At 47.5% G+C, this 19,948-nt stretch overlaps 1 protein-coding gene across 2 annotated transcripts in view; it reads right to left on the bottom strand.

The window, feature by feature from the left end:
- Positions 1-19,948, bottom strand: part of TOPBP1 (DNA topoisomerase II binding protein 1) — a 165,259-nt gene that overhangs the window by 126,840 nt on the left and 18,471 nt on the right. For both annotated transcript variants that reach the window (XM_073569494.1, XM_073569500.1), the window contains exon 2: positions 11,887-11,976. In XM_073569494.1, coding sequence (XP_073425595.1) covers positions 11,887-11,970 — 84 coding nt within the window. In that variant the 5' untranslated portion in view covers positions 11,971-11,976. The remainder of the gene's footprint in view (positions 1-11,886; positions 11,977-19,948) is intronic.

Genomic DNA, 19,948 nt, shown 5'->3' with positions numbered 1-19,948 from the left:
TGGATATCACTTCATTATACACTGTGATACAAAACAAAAAAGGGTGTGAATCAGCTGAGTTTTTCTTGGCAAAGGATAGTGCGATACCCAAGGAACAGAGAGAATTTATTCTGGATTGTATCGAATTCATCCTAACGCACAATTATTTTAAATTTGGGGTGAACTACTACTCCCAGAAATGGGGCACAGCTATGGGCACAAGATTTGCCCCTAGCTATGCCAACCTTTATATGGGAAAATGGGAACTCGAGACCATTTATATGGATGGGGAATTATGGGCGAATTTGGTGCTCTGGCGTCGCTTTATCGACGATATTTTTTTCATTTGGTCAGGGGGTGATATTTTATTAAATGAATTTTTAAGTGATTTAAATAAAAAGGAGATTTTTGTGTACTCACCGTAAAATCTCTCTTAGCCTTTAATTGGGGGACACAGAACCTTGGGTGTTATGCTGCTGTCCACTAGGAGGCGACACTATGCATAATCTGAAAAAGATTAACTTTGGCTCCTCCTCTGCAGTATACACCCCTAGACGGCGTCAGCCTTCTCCAGTTTTGTGCCAAAGCATAAGGAGGAACGTAACCAAATAACATAACCATGCCTGTAAGAAGGCTACTATGTACGAGCTCAAGAACAATATGAGAACTCAACAGGAAACAACGGCCCGCAAGGGCAACAGGGTGGGAGCTGTGTCCCCCAATTAAAGGCTAAGAGAAAGAGATTTTACGGTGAGTACACAAAAATCTCCTTTACTCTGTCGCCTAATTGGGGGACACAGAACCTTGGGACGTCCCAAAGCAGTCCCTGGGTGGGAAGCAGTGGACGAATATTGTGCTGACAGTCCCCTAGACTTGGGGTACTGCCGCCTGCAGAACCAGTCTACCCAGGCTCGCATCCGCTGAGGACTGGGTATGAACACTGTAGTGTTTCGTAAACGTGTGTAGGCTAGTCCAAGTGGCCGCCTTGCACACTTGTTGTGCCGAAGCCTGATGCCGAATGGCCCAGGAGGCCCCTACTGCCCGTGTAGAGTGTGCCGTGATACCGGCCGGAAGAGGGGAACTGTTAAGTCGGTAGGCCTCATGTATGGTGGACTTGATCCACCTGGCAAGGGTAGCCTTGGAAGCAGGCAACCCCTTGCGACTACCTTCCGTAAGAATGAAGAGGGAATCGGATTTCCGGAAAGGTGCAGTCCTGGACACGTAAATCCGCAATGCCCTGACTAGGTCAAGCGTATGCAGAGCCTTCTCCACTCTATGGACCGGAACCGGGCAAAGGGAAGGCAGTGAAATCTCTTCGTTAAGGTGAAAGTTGGACACAACCTTCGGAAGGAAGGATGGTACCGTGCGGAGAACCACCTTGTCCTGGTGAAAGGCTAGGAAAGGTCGTCTGCAGGAAAGTGCTGACAATTCCGACACTCTGCGTAACGAGGTGATAGCCACTAGAAAAACCACTCTGAGACAGAATGGAGAGTGGAACTTCTCTAAGAGGTTCGAAGGGTGGAGCTTGCAATGCTGTCAGGACCAGATTGAGGTCCCACGTATCCATCGGACGTTTGTAGGGAGGAACCAATCGGGAAACTCCCTGGATGAAAGTCCTTACTTGCGGTTTAATAGCAATGCGCTTTTGAAAAAGGACTGAAAGCGCCGACACCTGACTCTTAAGCGAACTTAAGGATAGCTTGGCATCTAGGCCCGATTGAAGAAAACCTAATACCTTTGGGAGGTAATAAGGGAGTGGGACTTGTCCATGAGATTCGCACCAAGAAAAGAAGGCTCTCCAGGTACGATAATAGAGCTTGGCGGAGGCAGGCTTCCTTGCCCTGATCATAGTTGCAATGACTGCCGGTGAAAAACCTGCCTGGGTTAGAATCCAGGTTTCAAGGGCCATGCCGTCAAATTGAGGGCCCCTGAATTCTGGTGGAAGAACGGACCTTGAGACAGAAGGTCGTGGCGGTCGGGTAGACGCCAGGGGGCGTCTGCCGTAAGTTGGACGATGTCGGCGTACCAAGTACATCTGGGCCAGTCTGGCGCGATGAGGATGGTCGGAACTCCCTCTTGCTTGACCTTCCTCACGACCCTGGCTATTAGGGGGAGGGGTGGAAAAATGTACAGGAGTCGGAACTGGGACCAGTCCTGGACCAGGGCATCCGCTCCGAGCGACCGCGGGTCGTGTGTCCTGGCCATGAAATTGGGAACCTTGGCATTGAGATGGGATGCCATTAGGTCCACATCCGGGGTTCCCCATCGTTGACAGATCTGGTAAAAAATCTCGGGATGGAGAGACCACTCCCCCGAGTCCATTCCTTGCCTGCTGAGGAAGTCGGCTTCCCAGTTTTCTTCACCCGGAATGTGTACCGCAGAAAGTACCGACCTTGTGTCTTCCGCCCAGCGGAGGATATGAGCCACTTCTCTCATCGCCTGGGCGCTGCGGGTCCCGCCTTGGTGATTCACGTATGCCACAGCCGTGGCATTGTCCGACTGTATCCGTATGTGCGAGGCTGCAAGCAAGTGATGAAAGGCTCTCAGTGCCAAGAGAATGGCCCTGATTTCCAGAACATTGATGGGCAATGTCACTTCCCTCGGTGACCACTTGCCCTGTGCCCTGTGATGTAGGTGTACCGCCCCCCAGCCTGTCAGTGTTGCATCGGTAGTCAGGATCTTCCATTGTCCTGAGAGGAATGGCTTCCCTCGTGTAAGCGAGGTTGGTTTGAGCCACCAATGCAGGGACCTCCTGGTTGATGACGTCAACCTGAACTCCCTGTCGAGGGAGAAGGGGTTCCTGTCCCAAGATCTGAGTATGGCTAGCTGAAGGACCCTGAGGTGAAACTGGGCAAATGGCACTGCCTCTATTGCTGCTGCCATCCTTCCGAGGATTCTCATGGCAAACCGGAGAAATCGAGGAGGACTGCGAAGGAGTGTGCGAACTCCCAGACGGATGGCCAGTGTCTTGTCCTTGGGAAGGAGCACCAGGCCCCTGGTGGTGTCGAATACCATTCCCAGGAATGTTAGAGTCCGAGTTGGGATGGTCGACGATTTCTGTAGGTTGACTAGCCATCCCAGGCGACTCAGAGTGTCTAGAGTGATTGAGACACTGACCTCGCAGTCTTTGAAAGTGGGAGACTTGACGAGGAGGTCGTCCAGGTACGGGACGACTAGGATGCCTCTTGAGTGCAGGACGTCCATGGTGGCCGCCATGACTTTGGTGAACGTTCTTGGAGCCGTGGCGAGTCCGAACGGAAGGGCGACAAACTGGTAGTGGTTTTGGTTGACCGCGAACCTGAGAAACCTTTGGTGGGCGGGAGCAATTGGTATGTGGAGATACGCATCCTGTATGTCTATGGAGGCGAGGAATTCTCCCTGCTCCATGGATGCAATGATGGACCGGAGGGACTCCATGCGGAAATGACGGACCCGTACGTAATTGTTGAGCTGTTTTAGGTCCAGTATGGGTCGGACGCCGCCTCCTTTCTTGGGGACTACAAACAAATTTGAGTAGAATCCTCGGAATCTCTCGTTCGCGGGAACCGGCACCACAACTCCTGATTGAAGGAGAGAGGAAACCGCTTGGTGGAAGACACGAGCCTTTTCTGGTGGTGTTGGAGGAACAGAAAGGAAGAACCGGTTCGGTGGAACGGAAGTGAACTCTATCTTGTATCCGGAAGACACTATTTCCCTGACCCACCTGTCTTCTGTAATAGGCAGCCAGACTTGCTGAAAGAGTAAAAGTCGGCCGCCTACTGGTGGGGTGTCTTCCGGAGGTCTCGAGTCATGATGAAGTGAAGTTCTGAGGTTTTCCTCCCTTGGATTTCGCTTGGCCTGCTTTCGACTGCCAAGCCCTGTCCGGTCGCTGCTGCGTCCGTGGGTTGTCTCTGCGTGGAGAACGGTTGCGGTTTTGCACTGGGCGCGAAACGGACCAGCCCGAGGAATTCCGAAAGGATCGGAATCGCGTCTGGTTTCTTCGTTTAAACGTGCGTTTCGGTTTTAGTTGAGGGAGAGAGGTACTCTTACCCCCGGTGGCATTGGCTATCATGGTGTCCAACTTTTCGCCGAAAAGTCTACCAGTAGAATACGGAAGTCGCGTGAGGGACTTCTTTGAGGCCGCATCCGCTTTCCATTCTCGCAGCCAGAGGATGCGTCGGATCGTGATGGCGTTTGATGCTATTCTCGCTACACCTCTGGCGGAATCCAGGGCTGCATGAATCATGTAGTCTGCTACCACTGCCATCTGGACCGCTTGGTCCGAGAGTTCAGGATTTGAAGCCTGAAGACCCTCCTGTAGTCTTTTGGCCCAAGCTAGGATGGCCTTGGCTGCCCAAACTGAAGCAAACGCAGGGCCCAGAGAGGAGCCTGCCGCTTAGAAAATAGAACGAGCCATGCGTTCTACTTGCCGGTCTGCTGCGTCCCTAAGGGTTGAGCTATCCGGCAGAGAGAGTAAAGTCTGCGCTGCTAGCCTAGAAACCGGAGGGTCCACTTCAGGTGGATCTGCCCATTGTTTAGTGTCTTCCTGTGGGAAGGGGTACTTCGCTTCCAGATATTTGCGATTAGCGAATTTTTTCTCAAACTCATCGTGATTAGGGAAGACCTTAGGTGGTTTTTGAACACTTTCGAAGCAAATCCTATGTTTTGGGACTTCCGGGGGCGACTCTGGAATTTTTAGCACCCGATGAATAGAAGAAATTATGTCCTCAACTAGCGCTGTATTGCTAGGGGGAGAAGGTACCACGGACCTGACCGTTTCATTATCTGAGTCGGAGTCACAGATGCCCTCCGAATCCTGTGCCTTACTAAGGTGATCCCTGGAGGGCGACCTGGGGCGGGGGTCTTCTGTGGTGGGGGATCCCTGTGGTAAATTGCACTGTCTGTCTGTGGCAGGGGACTGCCCAGGAGACCTGGAATGACGCTGTCTCTCCCTAGAGGGGGACGACCTTGTGCTATAGTGCGACTCAGGTGATCGAGACCTGTGAGTCCGCTTACGTCTGTGAGAGTCGGAAGCAGCATGTTCCTGAGACAAGCTGTCCGTTTGCTGTGTACCGTCCATAGCCGGGGTCCGACTCTGCAGAGCTTGCAGCAATGTAGCAGTTAGGTTGTCTATGGACTGTGACATAGACTGACACATCTGAGTTGCCCATTCCGGCGTGGCCTGTGACACTGAAGCGTCAGTAGGGACTCCCTGGGGTTCTGACCCAGAGTTCTGGATGCAGTCCCGGCAGTGCGGATACGTGCTGCCACTAGGGAGCGTGGCTTTGCAGGCTGTGCAGAATGCATAGAAACATTCCTGCCTGGTTCTCTTCCTTGAGCCCGGCATAGTGCACAGAGGCTGGCTATAAGGGATCGTACAGGGGTGGCTACGCAGAGGGAACCCACAGAAAGCCTTATAGGAAGTATAGATTCACAGCTGAGTAATGAGAACCCAGCTGTGAGCTTACCCCACCGGTGTGCCCCTAGGTCCAGCGCCGACAGATCCAAGTTCTGTGCCCCCCGGAGACCGCTGTGATGCTTCTCTCCTGGATCTCATCCAGAAAAAATGGCCACCGGGGCTCTGAGGAGAGGGAGGAGGGGGCGGAGAGCTGAAAAGGGCGCGCTGGGCTGTGTAAAAACGCGCCCTTTCTGCCTCAATCCGCCCCTTCTATGACACTCCAGTGTGTCATTTTGGTCATCCGGGGGGCGGGCCGGGGGGTGGGGAAAAGGCGGCGGCTTCAGCTAGGCCGAAGCCGCGGTCTAAATTTGAAGCCTGATGCCCAGGAGGGCTCCAGAGCGGCGCGGTAGTCCGGGGGGGGGCGGATTTGTACCAGACCCCCCCAGAACGGTCGACTGGATAGCGGTGGGGGTAGCAGGGGTAGCGGTTTTTGTATGGGGGGCCCCTGAAGGGCTATGGAGCCGCTGCTGCTGCAGAGACAGGGACGCAGCAAAAGCCCTGTTTCTGCTGTGCCATCCAGTCCGCACCTCCCCCGGCCCCTACAGGATCCCTCAGCCGGCCTGGGGTCCCTGGAAGCTGCGGAATGCTGCCTGATCTCCGACCCTACCTGAGGCGTCTCAACCTAATACCCCCTGCGGGGGATTAGGGAGGGTGCGTCTGTCACCGTCAGGGGGTCTTCATCCTCGCCTCAACCCAGACCCCTTAAGGGTGTTGGGGAAGGAGGGGGGTCTCGACCTCGAACCAGGACCCGAGGGACTGGGGAGGGAGCGACATAGGGAAAAAACCACCTCAACCGGGTACCCCTAATAGGGGACCGAGGAGGGAGCCATGCCGGGAGTCTCGCTGGAGACCCACTTTTCTTCATCTGTATTTCCGTGAAAAAAAAAAAGGAAAAACGGAAGAAAAAAGGTGTGCCTCCTTGCGACACTAAGCAAAAACTGGAGAAGGCTGACGCCGTCTAGGGGTGTATACTGCAGAGGAGGAGCCAAAGTTAATCTTTTTCAGATTATGCATAGTGTCGCCTCCTAGTGGACAGCAGCATAACACCCAAGGTTCTGTGTCCCCCAATTAGGCGACAGAGTAAATTGTTATTTTTTAAATTTCACTGCAAATATTAGTCATAAAGAGCTAAATTTTTTAGATTTGAGGATTTTTATTGAGGAGAATACTATTCAGACTCAAGTATATCACAAACCCACGGATTCAAAAATTTTTATTTCTCTAGATAGAATGTAGATGTTAATGTTCCTAAGAGTCAGCTTATTAGAGCGCACAGAAATTGCTCTAAACAGCAAGATTTTGAAAAAGAAGCCGAGTCCATGAATATCAAGTTTAAATATAAGGGTTATGATGTAAAATCATTGGAAAAAACTACAGAAATGGTTAGAAAAATACCAAGAGACCAACTATTGGACCCTATAAAAGAACGCACTCCTAATGATTTTTTTGCTAAAAATGAAATTCCGATTATTTTACAATACAATTCCAATGTCAGGATTATTAGGAATATTGTTAGTAGACATTGGAATATCGTACAAAATGACAAAATTATTGGGGAATTATTGCCTACGCACCCTAGATTTGTTTTTCGGAAGGCAAACAATCTTGGGAATTTGATAGCACCTTCAATCCCAAGAGTTCCAAATGGTATAACTAATGGTGAACGAAACCTTCTAAGTGGTTTTTTCCCATGTAAGAAATGTGGACCATGTAAAAAATTAAATACTAAAACAAAAAATGATCACCAATAAAGGTATTGAGAATAACATAACTGACTTTATTGATTGCAACACAAAAGGGGTTATCTATGGGGTAACTTGCCCATGTGGTAAATTATATATTGGAAGAACTATCCGTCCAATGCGGGTACGAATTGCTGAACATCTTCGCAATATTATTAACAAATTTACTGGTCATCCTCTTTCTAACCACTTCTTTACACATCATGGAGGCTCTATTAGGGGAATTACGGTAACCGGTATTAAAACAGTTAAGAAAAGCTGGAAAAAAGGTAACTTCATTGAACAAATGTCAAAAGTAGAAAGTGAGTGGATATTTAAAATGAACACGCTCAGACCAAATGGCTTAAATAGCGAGATTGAATTATTTGCTTTTAATAAATAGGACCAATACATTATACGGACTGGGTATATAAATGTGTCACCTCTATGACAGGAATCAACCCTGAGGAAGGAAGCAGCAAGCCTCCGAAACGCGTAGGATTGGTTGTTGGTTCTGTCAGTCTTTCTAAGCCGATCACGTGAATCAACACGTTACTGTAACGTCACGCAAGGTCCTGTACCTTGCCGGCATTAACCGCGTCTCCCGCTGCATGTCCCACTAATAACGGGCAGCGCAACAACGGGGGAATTGGGCGATTGCTACCGGCCGGAGCATCGCCCGTGATTATAGTAGAGGTGACCTTTTTGGATTTTACCCAGTATTAGCCTGCATTTTTTCGGACTGTGCATTTTTTGGACTGAGCAATATACCACCATTGGAATTCATCAAAGCCTATTAGGAGAGGAGTTGCTATGTGCTGAACCCAAGACTGCCATTATCGCCCATGGTATGAACAGTAACCTGGACGGTCAGTATGATGTCTTATCCCTGGTTACAGACGCATTTATGTATATTGGGCAGTGAGACTGGTTGTATTTTTTAGACTGTCATACAATTTTTACAGTGAGATATATATTTATAATACACCCCCACAGTTATTAAGGGGTATCACTACTATTGTTGCATATAGACGTGTATCAAAATTCTTTGGCATTTATTTTGCTTTCTTTAGAGAGAGTGGTTCCATGTGGGTATTACTAGCGCAAATTCCTGCTTTATTTTTAAGGGTTTAATAAAGGCCTTAAGCCTAGCACTCTAAAAGTCCAGATCTCGGCCTTGAGTGCCTTCTTCGATTACCAGTTAGCTTTCCATCCCTGGGTAATAAGATTCATAAGAGCTACGCAGCGCATGCACCCCACAATAAGGCAGCTCACCCCGCCTTGGGACTTGGGCCTGGTACTCAGGTTTCTCTGTACAGACCCCTACGCCCCCCGCGAGAAAATAACCATCTCTTCTCTTACTCGTAAGACGGCCTTCCTGGTAGCCATTACTACGGCTAAAAGATTAGGGGAGATCCAGGCCCTGTCCACTAAGGACCCATATCTCCAGATAAGAGACGACAGTATAATCTTAAGACTGGACCCGTCATTTATCCCAAAGGTAGAGTCTTCTAAAAATAAAAACCAGGAGATAGTGTTACCATCTTTCTGCGATAATCCCCGTAATAAAAAGGAACAGCATCTTCACTCACTGGATGTGAGGCGCGCAGTCCTAGACTATCTTAAGGCCACCAATAGTTGGCGCATTGACCCAAATCTGTTCATCCTTTTTGGGGGTAAAAATAAAGGAAAAAAAGCCTCCATCGCACGATGGATTACCTCAGTAATCTCTGATGCCTACCAAGCCGAAGGCGCCAGTCCGCCAAATTCCGTAAAGGCCCACTCTACGAGGGCAGTATCGGCCTCATGGGCAATGCGGGCGGGGGCCTCGGTCGATCAAATCTGTAGAGCAGCAACCTGGGCCAATCTTAATACATTCTGTAAGCACTATAAGCTTGATGTGTTATCTGGTCAACAGACCGCATTTGGGAGAAAAGATCTCCAGGCGGTAATCCCACCCTGAGGAGGTGCTTTCGTACTCTCCATGGTGCTGTCAGGTGGACGTCCTGGAAAATAGGTATTAGACCTACCGGTAATGATGTTTCCAGGAGTCCATTCTGACAGCACGGGTAGTTCCCTCCCTATTAATGTTATCTTACGATTATTTCATGTCATATGCTTTAATATGATTGTCTCATTAAACTGTAACTTGCATTATCCACGTTGTGGTACTTGTTAAATCACTGAGGGAAAGGGGGTGGGACATGACATTTTAACCTCTCGTGTGCTTTTCCTGTCCCTGTAAGGAGGAGGAGGACGTCCTCCATGGTGCTGTCAGGATGGACTCCTGGAAACATCATTACCGGTAGGTCTAATACCTATTTTTGCCGCCTCACCACCACCAGAGCTGCTGCACTCCTGACCTTCTGTCTATAGTCCTCTCCCCTCTGAACCAGTCTGTCATCGTAAATTTGTTTACTGTAAACTATCTCATGTACAGCACCATGGAATTAATGGTGCTATATAAATAAATAATAATATGTAATTTTTTTGTTTTTCCAATAACCTCATGGATGGGCTTGTGTCTCAGGGATCTTTGGATCACTAAAATCAACCTCAAACACCTGTGATAATTAGTTTGCCAGGTGAGCCCAATTAAAGAAAAATCACTTAAGAAGGATGTTCCACATTATTAGGCAGCCATAGGTTTCAAGCAAAATGGGAAAGAAAAAGGATCTCTCTGCTGCAGAAAAGCATATAGTGCAATGCCTTGGACAAGGTATGGAGACAGAGTTTACGAAACTTAAGCAATATATACACATTTGTTGCCCATACACAGCACAGAGGGGTTTGTGCAGAAAAAGGCATAATGAGGAAGGTTTCTGCTATACAAATTCATCAGATTAAGGTAGTAGCTGATAAAATACAATTACAAAGCAGCAAACAGGGATTTGAAGCTGCTGGTGCCTCTGGAGTCCATTGAACCTAAAAGATGTAGGACCCTTCAGAGCTTAAAGTTGTGCATAAATGTACTATTCGGCCACCCGTAAACAGTGCTCACAAGCAATAACTGTTGCAGTGGGCCTGGACATACAAGACGACTATTTTTACAACAGCCTTGTTTAACTGATAAGTGTCATGCAACCCTGGATGGTCCAGATGTATGAAGTAGTGGATGGCCCCCATGTCCCAACAAGGCTGTGGTAGAGTCATGTTTTTGGATGGAATCATGGGGAGAGAGCTGGTAGGGTTCCTGAAGGTATGAAAATGAACCCAGAAAAGTATATAGAGTTTCTGACAGACCACTTTCTTCCATGGTACAATAAGAAGAACTGTGCCATCCATAGTAAAATCATCTTCATCCATGACAATGCATCATCTCATGCTGCAAAGAATACCTCTACGTCATTGGCTGACCTGACCTCAATCTCCTATTAAGAACCTTTGGCGTATCCTCAAGCAGAAGATTTATTAAAGTGGGAGGCAGTTCACATCAAAACAGCAGCTCTGGGAGGCTATTCTGACATCTTGCATAGAGATTCAAGCATAAACTAAGGCCTCTTTCACACATCAGTTTTTTGCCTTCAGGCGCGATCCGGCTTTTTTTTGTAAAACCGGATCCGGCAAAATGCAATGCCGGATCCAGTTTTTCCCCATTGACTTGCATTAGCGCCGGATGGCATTGCGTTTCATCCGTTTTTTGCCGGATCCGGCCACTTGTCTCATTCCGGCGTCTGGAAAAAACGGCTACTGTAACGTTTTTTGTCTCCGGCGAAAAAGCCGGAAGCGCCGGATCCGGCGCTTCCAGCTTTTTGCTACAATGAAAGTCTATGGGCGCCGGATCCAGAAAAAGACGGATACAGCCACCGGATCCGGTTTTTTTTTAAGTCTGCGCATGCTCAGATCCAATTGGCCAGCCCCCAGGAACAGATATAACCTGCTAGACGGATCCAGCAAAAAAACGGATCCGTTTCTACAGTTCTCCAAAATTTATGCTGAATCCGTTTTTTCTAAAAATAGCCGGATCCTGCCTGACGGCAAAAAACTGATGTGTGAAAGTAGCCTAAGCAAAAACGCACAATATATACGGATGTGAAAATTGTGAAGAGGAGATCAAAAAAGGGGTCCTATGTTAACATGTAACTTGGCCTCTTACAATATTTTTCATTTCAGTAAATGTGCTCTCTTAATGCTGCAAATTCAACAAATTACCATTTTCATTTTACAACCTATAAAATGTTTGGAAACTCTGTTGTGCATAATAATTTGGCATAGGGCATTTTGATGTTTTTTTTTTTTTAAATACTGTTATAATTGGGAGATTTGTCCAATAAAATTTGACTTGTACTCTATCGGTTGTTGATTTGAACATTATACTGACTCATTTGCATTAACCATTTAGGAAAAAATCAAAGAAAAATAGCATTTGCATAATAATTTGGAATGTGGTGTACACATCTAATGCTCTAAGGTAGCACAACAAGCAGCTCAATCATGAGGGTCCCTTTATTAGAGATGGGAAAATTAATTCACAGACTCCAGGTCATCGGCCAGGTCAGTAATCTGTGACTGCTGAACAGGAGACCTGAGAGTTTCCTTTTTTCGGCATTTTTACTGAATTGCTTGGCTGGTGTGACGACGTGTGCGTATCACGCCATAATGACGTTGTGCCAGCCAGGGTAATCAATAGAGGAGCCAAAAATGCCAGGGGGTAAGTAGACATGTAGTGCAGACCGGTGGTCTTGTGAATAGATTCTCCCATCTCTACACTTTGTTTCTTTCAAGCCTCTCCAATTTTGGTGTTCTTACCTCATGGGCTTCATAAAAGAAATCCGTATTGCTCGGTGTCTTCACAAATTTCACAAAAAAAGGGTCACCGTCACCTTTTGCCATAATGAACTAAAAAAAAAAAATGAGGTGAAGATATAACTGTTGACTCAAAAGGCGATTTTATTGTTGACTTTTTCATTCCAAAAGCCATACCTTTTTATTATCTTTCTGACAGCATACAGTTAGGTCCAGAAATATTTGGACAGTGACCTTGGGCTCTACATGACACTATTTTTAAACTAAAATGAAACAACTGAGATGCAATTGAAGTGTAGACTTTCAGGTTTCATTAAAGGGGTTGAACAAAATATCCTGTGAACCGTTTAAGGCAGGGTTCCCCAACTCCAGACCTCAAGGCCCACCTGTAACAGGTCATGCTTTCAGGATTTCCCTTATATTGTACAGGTGATGCAATTATCACCTGGGCAATATTAAGGAAATCCTGAAAACATGACCTGTTGGTGGGCCTTGAGGACTGGAGCTGGGGAACCCTGGTTTAGGGATTGCAACAATTTTTCTACAAAGCCTCCTCATTTCAGGGGTTCAAAGTAATTGGACAAATTAACTTTAAAGGAAAAGAAGATAAATTCAGCTAACCGCCAAAGACATTTTCGATGTGTCCGGAGGCCAGAGAACACTGCGTCAAAGCATGAAGCAATCCAAAGAAGAGAGGCGAATCCAGCTCAATGGACTGCGAAATGGCTTTATTTTCAAAGGATAAAACTATTCATCAGCGGTACAGCTCACATGACAGGCGGTATCTACATGTTTCAGGTGACTGGGCACCTTTAATCATGAAGAGGATTCTCCTCTCTTCTTTGGACAAATTAACTTTAGCATAAATAAAATGTTCATTTTTAATACTTTGTAGAGAATCCTTTGCAGGCAATGACTGTCTGAAGTCTGGAAGTTATGGACCTCACCGAATGGTGATCTTCCTCCTTTGTGATCCTTTGCCAGGCATTTACTGCAGCTGACTTCAGTTGTTGCTTGTGTGGGTCTTTGTCTTAAAAAGGGGTATTCCCATCTCCAAGATCCTACCCCATTATGTAACAGGCAACAGAATCCCAAGTACAGAATACATAATAGTAATGTCTCATTTGTCACACTGGAATGACTTGGGAAAATCCCATATGGAGCTCCTATCACATAGAAAACACTAAAACACTGGAGCAATCAACACCATAGTACTAGTAATTCTAAGTATTAAAGAAGTCTTTAATTCAATCATATAAATATTAAAATACAGACATGACCTATATAATGCAGCATAAAGTATATATGAAACAGAGATATTTGTACATAGGCCGGGAATGCCAGATAACAAAAAATCCTGCACAATGAGATAGGCATACATGGGGTAGGGAGTGAAAAGTACACACTCCCAAACAGGGCTGTGGAGTCGGAGTCTGAGTTAGTTTTGGTTGGAGTCGGTAGAAATGTACCGACTCCAGCTTTAAAAAAAATGTATTAATATTTCATAATTAAACTTTCATATGAATTTTATAAATGTTACTCAAATATATATGTTCTATCAAACTATGAACAGCAGTGATAAGCAGTTCTGCTGGAGATAGAGACATTTCTTACTTCTTGTGTGTCACTGTTCTCCACTGCCCTTATCTAATCTTATACTTGGTTAACCTCATGCTGCCCCAACCCCCCTACTTACAATGTATGAAACTGAAAGTGAAAATGTGTTGCAAATTCTTAGTAGTAAAGCTCCTCCTCTAGACTAGATCATACTAGGTGTGCGTCTTCCAAGCATCTCACAGCTGCCTGCTACTCAGAAGAGGAAGACTGTAAGAAGTAAGAAGTATTATCCTTTCAACAAACTTTGCATCAGTTAACTGTGAGTACATGAGGAATAATAACAGTATTACTGACCACTATATCAGTTGTACGACCTGGCAATAATTTTGTACAATTGTTTTTAGGAAAAACAATTGTCATTTGGATTGTGAATGCAGAATTAAAAACCTGAGAATGTCAAAGAAGCATCACATTAAATCAGCTGTATTTGAACATTTCACCATCACTCAAGATAGAAAACATTATGTCTGTCAGTGTATGACAAATGATCCAGACGAAAACAAATGCTGTGAAGCCAAGATGAGTGCATATTCAGGCAAAGATAAAAATGCTCCTACCAGAGCTTCTAATCTAAAGAGACATTTACAGCGCTTTCATCCAGAAGTACCGAAAGCAGTGGATGAGAAAGACTGCATCCAAACCAATGAACCAGTGCCCAGCTCTTCCAGCCAAACAAAGCAGAGAACTTTGCAGCCATCAGTTGCAAGAGATTTTGTCAGTGACAAAGTTACTGTGACAATGACAGTAGATACATTTAAAAAACAGATCATAGAGCTTGTTGTAAAGGATAGTGTGCCTATTTCATTATTTTCACGACCAGCTTTTATGTGTCTGAATGGGGAAATGGCCCGCAAGCTTGGTGTTTCTCTGGAGAGAGAGAGTATTAGAAAATTAGTAATCGAAGAAGCTTTTAAACAAAAGGAAGAACTTAAAAAAACTCTCAAGGGACGCTTTCTGTTTCTTAAAATGGATGCCTGCACACGTCACAGAGTGAACTATTTTGCCATCAATGTCCTATTTGTTTGTGACAAAAATGAAATAGTTACCAAGACATTGGCAGTAAAAGACACCAAAGCTCATCACACCAGTGAGTTTCTCCAGGTCTTGGTGGAAAAGGTTCTGCAAGACTATGAACTTAAAAAAGAGAAAGTTCTTTCTGTCGTAACTAACAATGCTTCAAATATGATAAGTATTATTAAGCTAATGAATGAGAGTAATGATGGTGACCAGCAGCTAGAAGAACATTCTGGGTCTACAGACACAGAAATGTTTGAAATAGAGGAACACAGTATTGTAACTGAGGAGCAAACTGAAGTTGCTTCAGATGAACAGCAACATGATAGTTTAGATGATCTTGTTGAAACTGTGTCAATATGTTCTTTCATTCATCACATGCGCTGTGTTGTGCATACGCTACAGCTGGCTATAAGAGACAGTCTGCAAGAAGGACATGCTGCTGCACTGATTGGCAAGGTGAGAAAATTGGCTACTGTTGCCAGAACCCCTAAAGTTGACTCAATTTTGAAGAGACGTGCTGGAAAAGGGGCAATTATTGATCAAGCCACACGATGGGGCAGTACTTACTTAATGATTCAGCGCTTGGTAGAACTGAAAACCTTTCTTGTAGACATGGCTAACCCTCAACTGACGCTAAATGAAAGTCAGTGGAATCAGGTGACTGAGCTGGAAAAATTGCTAGAGCACCCATTTACAGTGACTAAAAAATTACAAGCAGAGCACTTAACTCCAGGTATTTTCTTAAAGGAGTGGAAGAATCTGATGTTTCGCCTGTCCCAAAGAGGAGGGTTAATTGCAAGTGGCATTGCTACATCAATGAAATGGAGAGAGGAGCTACTATTACAAAATAACATTCTTTTGGCAGCTGTTTATGTACACCCAATGCATCGGATTCTTCTAGATGATCAACAGCTAAGTAAAGGAAAAGAAGCTCTGTTTGAAATAGCAGTAAGGATGAAAGGGTTGTAGAACAGTCAGGAGGAACAAGAAGAATTTGGTCGTCCTGCCACATCTTCACCCTCATCTTCAACTGATGAAGAATTTAATTTCGAAAAATATTTGGATCACAAGGACCGTGCAAAGCGTTCCCGCATAGAAGAGTCATCCCCATCAAGGAACACAGCCAGTACATTTCAGCAGAATTTTTCATGTGCACTAAAAGAAATTGAGAAATTTGACCGTTCATCAAAAATAACAAGCGATTCCTCTGTATCCTGACATTGTCAGAGATGTTGCCCGAGTGGTTACTGCTTTGCCACCAACACAAGTTAGTGTAGAGAGGTTGTTCTCTGCTCTCAAAATAATTAGATCAGATTTGAGGGCATCCATGAAGGAGGATCTGACAGAGGCAATACTTTTTCTGAGGACAAATTTATAGATTTCTTCTTATTAACTGCATAAAAGTATTTATTGCATATTTACTTACAGTTTAGAAAAGTTTATAAAACAGGATTTTTGGGTTGCTTACCGTAAAATCTGTTTCTCGGAGCCTTCATTGGGGGACACAGAGACCTTGGGTGTATGCTGCTGCCACTAGGAGGCTGACACTATGCACAAAAAAAGGTTAGCTCCTCCTCCGCAGTGTACACCCCACCGACCGGCAGAGAATTCCTCAGTTAGTGAGAAAGCAGTAGGAGAAGTAACAGAATAGGTTGACAACATAAACAACTCAACTGTAACCATTCAACCAAAGTAAGAACAGGAGCTGTAAAACATGGGAGGGTGCTGTGTCCCCCAATGAAGGCTCCGAGAAACAGATTTTACGGTAAGCAACCCAAAAATCCTGTTTTCTCGTTCGCCTTATTGGGGGACACAGAGACCTTGGGACGTCCCAAAGCAGTCCCTGGGGGGGGAAACAAACTTCCATCAGGCCAGCGGACTCACCACCGCGGCCTGCAGAATCCGTCTACCTAGGCTGGCGTCCGCCGAAGCGTAGGTGTGGACTCTGTAGAATTTCACAAACGTGTGAACCGATGACCATGTTGCAGCTTTGCAAAGCTGCAGTGCGGAAGCTCTGTGGCGCACCGCCCAGGAGGCACCCACTGCCCGAGTAGAGTGGGCCCTGATACCCGGAGGGGCTCCGCGACGCTTAACACGGTAGGCTTCCAGGATAGCCGATCTGATCCAGCGAGCAATGGTGGCCTTTGACGCCGGGTGACCTTTCCGCGCTCCATCAGGGATAATGAAAAGAGACTCTGTCTTTCGCAAGGAAGTCGTCCTAGACAGATAGACTCTTACCGCCCTAACCAGGTCCAGCTTGTTCAAGGACCGCTCTCGGGGATGAGTTGGATTCGGACAAAAGGACGGTAGCACGATATCCTCGTTGAGGTGAAACGAGGACACCACCTTCGGAAGGAACGAGGGCGGAGGCCGCAGAACTACCTTATCCTGGTGGAGAACCAGAAAGGGAGAGCGGCACGAAAGAGCTGCCAATTCCGACACGCGCCGGACGGAGGTGATGGCCACCAGAAAGGCTACCTTCCAAGAAAGGAGAGAAAGGGAAATATCCCTGAGGGGTTCAAAGGGCGGACCTTGCAGAACCTCAAGAACCAGATTAAGATCCCATGGATCCACGGGCGCCCGGTAAGGCGGGACCGTGTGAGCCACGCCCTAAAGGTCTTAACCTGAGGACGGGAAGCCAACGTTTTCTGAAACAGAATGGACAGCGCCGAAACTTGACCCTTCAGGGAACTGAGGGCAAGCCCCGCATCCAATCCTGCCTGAAGAAACGCTAGGACTGAAGGGAGCGAAAAGGACATGGGCGGGACGACATTGGTCTCACACCAAGTGAAATAGGCCTTCCAAGTACGGTAGTAAATCTTGGAAGATGATGGCTTTCTGGCTCGGATCATGGTCTGAATTACGTGGTCGGAAAATCCTGCTCGTTTCAGAACCTCGGTCTCAACAGCCACGCCGTTAAATTGAGCGGCCGAGAATTGGGGTGGCAAATCGGACCCTGAGACAGCAGATCTGTTCTGTCTGGAAGCTTCCATGGGGCGTCCGCGAGAAGGTTGACAATGTCCGCGAACCAAGACCTTCTGGGCCAATTCGGGGCGATGAGAATGACCGGAAGTCCTTCTGCCTTGATCTTCAACAGCTTGGGAAGAAGAGGCAGAGGAGGGAACAGGTAGGAAAGTTCGAACTGGGACCAAGGAACGGCCAGGGCGTCGGCGCCCACTGCCAGAGGGTCCCGAGACCTGGACACGAATTGTGGGACTTTCCTGTTGAGGCGAGACGCCATGAGGTCTACATCCGGGGTTCCCCACCGATGGCAGAGCAGATGAAACACTTCCGGATGTTGGGACCATTCTCCCGCCGCGAGACCCTCGTGGCTGAGAAAATCGGCGGCCCAGTTGTCTACGCCGGGAATGTGAATAGCGGAAATTGTCGGAACAGAAATCTCCGCCCAACGAAGAATCTTGGACACCTCCGCCAGGGCTGAGACACTCCGTGTTCCCCCTTGGCGGTTGACATATGCCACCGCTGTGGCGTTGTCTGTCTGAATCCGTACCGGCAGTCCCTTGAGGAGCCTTTCCCAGTGGACCAGAGCAAGATGGATCGCTCGAATCTCCAGAACGTTGATCGGCAGCGCTGATTCCCGATCCGACCATCGACCCTGAACAGTGTGGTTGCGGAACACAGCACCCCAACCGAGGAGACTGGCATCTGTGGTTACTAAATGCCAGCGAATGGGAAGGAAGGATCGACCCGATAGAATGAGAGGTGACGACAACCACCAGTTGAGAGACCGCTTGATCCGGTAAGAAAAATGGACAGGGCGATCCAGGGACCGAGGCGACCTGTTCCACTTCGACAGAATGGCCTGCTGGAGAGGCCTGGCGTGAAATTGGGCAAAGGGAACTGCCTCTATCGCCGCCACCATCTTTCCCAGAACCCTCATGGCTGTATGGAGGGATGGGAATCGCGAGGTCTGCAGCGATCGTACTTCCTGCTGCAGAGAGAGAATCTTTTCTTGTGGGAGAAAGACCCTTGACCGACGAGTGTCAAACAGAAGACCTAGAAAGACCAGGCGTTGGGTAGGAACCAGACAGGACTTTTTCCTGTTGACGATCCACCCGAAATTGGAAAGAGTGTCCAGGACGATTGACAAACTTTGGTGAGCCTGTTGGAATGAGGGAGCCTTGATCAGAATATCGTCTAGGTACGGGAAAAGAACGAGGCCTCTGACTCTCAACAAAGCCATCAACGCAGCCATGATCTTCGTGAAGACTCTGGGAGCGGTGGCAAGACCGAAGGGCAGTGCGACAAACTGGTAGTGGTGCTGTCGAATCGCAAAGCGCAGGAACTTCTGATGTCCGGAGAAAATTGGAACATGTAAATAGGCATCTTGGATGTCTATTGAGCACATGAATTCCTGCTCCTCCATGGAGGCGATGACCGAGCGAAGCGACTCCATGCGGAAGTGGCGAAGGCGGACCCTCTTGTTGAGCAGCTTGAGATCCAAGATGGGTCGAACTGCGCCGTCTTTTTTCGGCACTACAAACAGGTTCGAGTAGAACCCCGTGAAGCGCTCCGATTCGGGAACGGGCACAATCACCCCGGAACTGAGGAGAGCGGCGATAGCCGTAGAGAACCCCGGGATCAAGGCTGGATCCTTTGGAGGCCGGGATTCGAAGAAACGATCCCGTGGGAGAGAGACGAACTGTATCTTGTATCCTGAGGATACGACCTCCCTGACCCAGGCGTCCTCCACGGCAGCCAGCCAAACGTCCCTGAAGGAAAGAAGTTGACCTCCCAATTGGAAAGGCCCCTCGCGTGCCCGATGATAGTCATGCTGAAGTAGACCGTCCAGATCTAGATCTGGACGGTCTGCCCTGGGAGGAGTGGGGTCGCCAGGAAGGAGTGGGTCTGAAGGAAACTGTCTTTCTCTCCTGGCGAGCCTGCGGTCTCTGTTGGCTGGAGGAGTTGTCCGCCGTATTGAAACGGCGGAAAGTCCGAAAGGGTCGAAACTGACGCCTTAGTGGGGGTCTGCGAGGCTTGGACTGAGGGAGGAGTGAACTCGTGCCTCCGGTGGCGTCCTTAATAATCTGGTCCAATTGGGACCCAAAGAGGCGCACCCCCTGAAAAGGCAGGTTAGTGAGGGACTTTTTAGAAGACAAGTCCGCTTGCCATGCCTTTAGCCAAATTGTACGTCGAATTGCAACAACGTTGCTTGACGCCTGAACTGCACAGGATGCAGCATCCAAGGAAGCGGAGAGAAGATAGTCCCCAGCATGAGAGATCTGATTGGCGAGATCGGCCAAATGCTCCGGTTGCGCCTTATCTAAGATGCCCTGACGAAGGTCGTCTGCCCATGTGGCTATGGCCTTTGCTGCCCAGGATGAAGCAAAGATTGGACACACCGACGCTGAAGCCGCTTCAAAGGCAGACTTCGCCAGGGATTCTATAATCCTATCATTAGAATCCTTTA

Source organism: Dendrobates tinctorius, unplaced genomic scaffold (assembly GCF_039654945.1).
Source record: "Dendrobates tinctorius isolate UK_male_01 unplaced genomic scaffold, ASM3965494v1 ptg000005l, whole genome shotgun sequence".
NCBI classification, from domain to species: domain Eukaryota; kingdom Metazoa; phylum Chordata; class Amphibia; order Anura; family Dendrobatidae; genus Dendrobates; species Dendrobates tinctorius.
The sequence above is the reverse complement of the archived record's forward strand: the minus strand, read 5'-3'. Positions and strand labels throughout refer to the sequence as shown.